Consider the following 3,595-nt stretch of genomic DNA (forward strand, 5'->3'; position numbering starts at 1 on the left):
AATTATTTGAAAATTTCAGCCAAAATAATTTGAAAATTCCTGCCAATAATTTTTGTAAATTCCGTCATCCTTAGCGCACGCGCATTTATCACAGGCGATTATCACGTGATCGCTATTGTACATCGGCCGAACAAGATCGCGAATAATTCGCCCGTTTCAACCTATAATTTTGGCTTTTACGGATGGAGAATGTTAAGATAGGATCTTTAAAATAGGCGCAGAGTACTCGCGTTGTAACACAGTTTACTCGCATGATTTTTGTTTTTCGGTTTGCTAAGTTTAAGCCTGAAACTCGATACAGACTTTATTTATGTTCGTTCATTGTCCGAATAAGTCAGTTGTCCGTGTGTTTTAGCGCAAAAAGCAGGTATATGAAACAAATGTCTACAAAATATTGATTAAATTTGCAAATGTATCCTTCGTTGTAATTTTCAAGTGATAGTTCGGTGTTTTACAAAAGTTCTGGACAATTTTCAAAGCGAGTACAATTTCCGAACAAAATATCTACGAGTACAATGTCCGAACGAGTTCATTTTTGTAGCATTTCTCGTTAAAAATATATATACCGTTCCCTTCTTCTTATAGATTATGCTGCACCACAAGTTTGTCCATACTTAAATCGCTTTTTTGACAAGTGACGTGATACTCACCTGTGTTTATGTAGCCAAACCGGCTCGATACTACTAATGTAACGCACCCAGGCAGATCAGACATTCCTTAAACCATAACATATAAAGCGATGTGAGCGAGCGCTATCCTATTCATCCAGATTAGTCAAAATGTTTCGTTTTCTTCTGTTTGGACTATTAATGTCGGTGTTTGTTACGCTTCCTTCGGTTAGGGCTGGCGGTATGTTTTGTTTTCTTCTGTTTGGACTATTAATGTCGGTGTTTGTTACGCTTCCTTCGGTTAGGGCTGGCGGTATGTTTTGTTTTCTTCTGTTTGGACTATTAATGTCGGTGTTTGTTACGCTTCCTTCGGTTAGGGCTGGCGGTATGTTTTGTTTTCTTTTGCAATGAAACATATTTCTTAATTGTATTATAATACTATCACCAGCGACAATTTTTCCAGATTGTTCACAAATGACAGTAAAATAAACGTGTTGTGATCTTAAAGCAGAATGTTATGATTACACCATTTGTTTTATTTTTGTTGTATATTTCTTGCCTAGGGATCGTTGATGTTAAAAGTATGTATGATGAGATGTATGCATAAAAATCATTTTCTAATTTATTAGTAAAACATAAATTGTTAATAAAATATTAATAATAATAATAATAATAATAATAATAATAATAATAATAATAATAATAATAATAATAATAATTATATAATAATAATAATAATAATAATAATAATAATAATAATAATAATAATAATAATTAGTTATAACAAAGAGTTTCCAATGTTGGAAAATCTATAATTACTCAGTTCTTTTTCCCTAACGTTTTTATTTATTTAGTGGTGCTTGGGTACCATTATATATCTAAAATATGCTTTAGAAATAGAATTTCGCTTCAACTCCGTTGACATTGTTTCCTTATTGTCAATAAACAGTTTAAATTATTAATGCAATGAAAACAACACCAGTTTAGAGAACAATTGTTCGTAAAGCTACGAACAGCAGTGTCGAAACTCTCTCCGAGATACGATGCCGCTCGGTTCCATTGTTCCTGGTATGGTGTATGTGCTGTTTTATTGGCTCTGGTTTTGTTGCATTATGATAATTCAATGCAACTTCATTATGTTATTGCAATGGTCCTAGGATTATCAACCCATGACATGCGAATATTTTAATATTATTGTATCGAAAATAAAGGTTTTACCTCGATACAAATTTCAGACAACCAAAGCCAGCATGAACGTTGAGATCTATATAACATATTGCTATAACAATTGCCGAAAAATTGCTTGCATATATACTTGCCGTTTCCTCGGAAAAAGCTCGATTATGTAAATTTGTCTATTACAGATAAATCGACCGACCAAAAGCTCCTAGAAGCGATTGAAAGAGCGTTAGATCGACAACTCATGGATATAAAAGTAATACAAGAACTTAGTTATTTTATTGGTTTCCATCTTGTTTTGTTTCGTTTCGATATCGTAAGCAAAGCTTCGAAGATCTTTTTTTGAATATTATGATAGGTTAGTCGCAACCGTTGCAAAAATGTTTTCGTTTGATTGTTACCGGTTCTGTTGTTTTTTTTTGGTGTAAAGGTCGGGCCAACTAGTGACAGTGAATACAAAACCTACGACTGTGAAGGAAACCAGATATGCAAGGACTGTTTTGACGAATGTGGGGGAAAAGTGAAGTGTGCAAGCGTTTGCATGCTGCGCGATTTTGAAGATGAAGACAAACGTGGAAGGTCAATAATTACACGTCATTGTATATATTTTTGTTGCTTTCCGTTCCAGTTTTCAAAACATATGTATGTTTGTTTGAGTTTACGATCGCATTGAATTTCACATCGCAAACATCGAAAGTAAATATTCACTCAGGGTACAACTCTTCGTGCGAAATCAGTGAAAAACCTTGCGATCTTACACTGAAACGGGTGACTATTAGTTTATTTAACGCAGCTACTGATCCTTTCATGAGTTTCGGCCCCAGTGATTAGTCTTGTTAGTTTGGCACACAGTGCACAGACAGAATAAAACACTGGTTAGAGTTACACTTGTTCTTTAACGTACATCAGCGTATAACATGGTCACACGGGACCACTGTTTAACTAGTGTTTTAGTGGTAAGGCGGGGAATCGAACTTGTGACACTGGTTTGCCATTGTCTTAGCACTAGGCCTGAGATTCGCCACTTATAATGAAACAAACAGCTTTACTCTAGTTCATACAGTTTTGTCGTTGTTTGTATCAGCGGTATTTGTATCACATTTTTGCCAGTTATACTATCTCTAAGTTCTGAATAAGTAGCACAATGTAGTTAGTCTAAGAAATGATATTCAGACTCAACATAGTTAAAAAAAAATTCAACCTTTGTTTTCTCGATCAATTTTCAGTGACGATACGCAAAAGAAAGGATGGTGGTACACATAAACTCGGAGATTTCTACCTTCATATCCTATTCGGAGAATTTCATGATTGGCATATATGTGTATACAAAGTTCATACCGAATACATTAAACTAAATAGGTATTCATTAGGTTATCGTGTCTGCACCAACACCTGTTTCGATTTGTTCTATAAAGTCCATAACAGTATGAGCAGAGTTAATCAGTCGCCTTTCCCAATTTAAAATTTGGAATTAATTGTAAGTATTATTCAAAAGGCACAATACAGCTTGATACCGAAAACATTTTTATTTTTATCTTAATGCATTATTATGTTTAACTCATTTGTTTTTAATGATAAGAGAAACAGAAAACATAATCTAACACCTTCTTCTAGCTGACAAGCATCACCAATTTTACGAAAATTTAATTTCAAATTATATCCGCACACAATTGTTTTACAACATCGTATCTTTGATTAAAGAAAGCAACACCCCCTCGTGTACTTATTATACATGTAATACTTATATTTGCATTTATTTTTCCCTTAATAACCCTGTCCCTGTCTTGTAAAATAAATTCTGAAAACTA

General features: G+C 33.8%; 1 protein-coding gene across 3 annotated transcripts; it reads left to right on the plus strand.

Moving 5' to 3' along the window:
- Nucleotides 1–690: 690 nt before the first annotated feature.
- Nucleotides 691–3,595, plus strand: LOC128217424 (uncharacterized). Of its 3 annotated transcripts, XM_052924569.1 has the most exons (5): nt 897–993; nt 1,172–1,189; nt 1,973–2,043; nt 2,218–2,366; nt 3,014–3,595. In XM_052924569.1, exons 1-5 carry the CDS (start codon nt 924–926, stop codon nt 3,048–3,050), a joined length of 345 nt encoding a protein of 114 aa, XP_052780529.1. In that variant the 5' UTR covers nt 897–923; the 3' UTR covers nt 3,051–3,595. The 3 variants fall into 3 exon arrangements, with proteins under 3 accessions (XP_052780531.1, XP_052780530.1, XP_052780529.1); XM_052924571.1 differs by lacking the exons at nt 897–993; nt 1,172–1,189 and adding an exon at nt 691–849; XM_052924570.1 differs by lacking the exon at nt 1,172–1,189 and having other exon boundaries at nt 856–993.

Source organism: Mya arenaria, chromosome 14, assembly GCF_026914265.1.
Source record: "Mya arenaria isolate MELC-2E11 chromosome 14, ASM2691426v1".
NCBI lineage: Eukaryota > Metazoa > Mollusca > Bivalvia > Myida > Myidae > Mya > Mya arenaria.

Bases quoted from the DNA above. Each gene is read 5' to 3' on its own strand.
- LOC128217424 (XM_052924570.1), top strand. From the start codon at position 882: ATGTCGGTGTTTGTTACGCTTCCTTCGGTTAGGGCTGGCGGTATGTTT. The intron at 2,044-2,217 runs GTAATACAAGAA...TTTGGTGTAAAG, and splicing joins GACAACTCATGGATATAAAA to GTCGGGCCAACTAGTGACAG. The intron at 2,367-3,013 runs GTCAATAATTAC...ATCAATTTTCAG, and splicing joins GATGAAGACAAACGTGGAAG to TGACGATACGCAAAAGAAAG.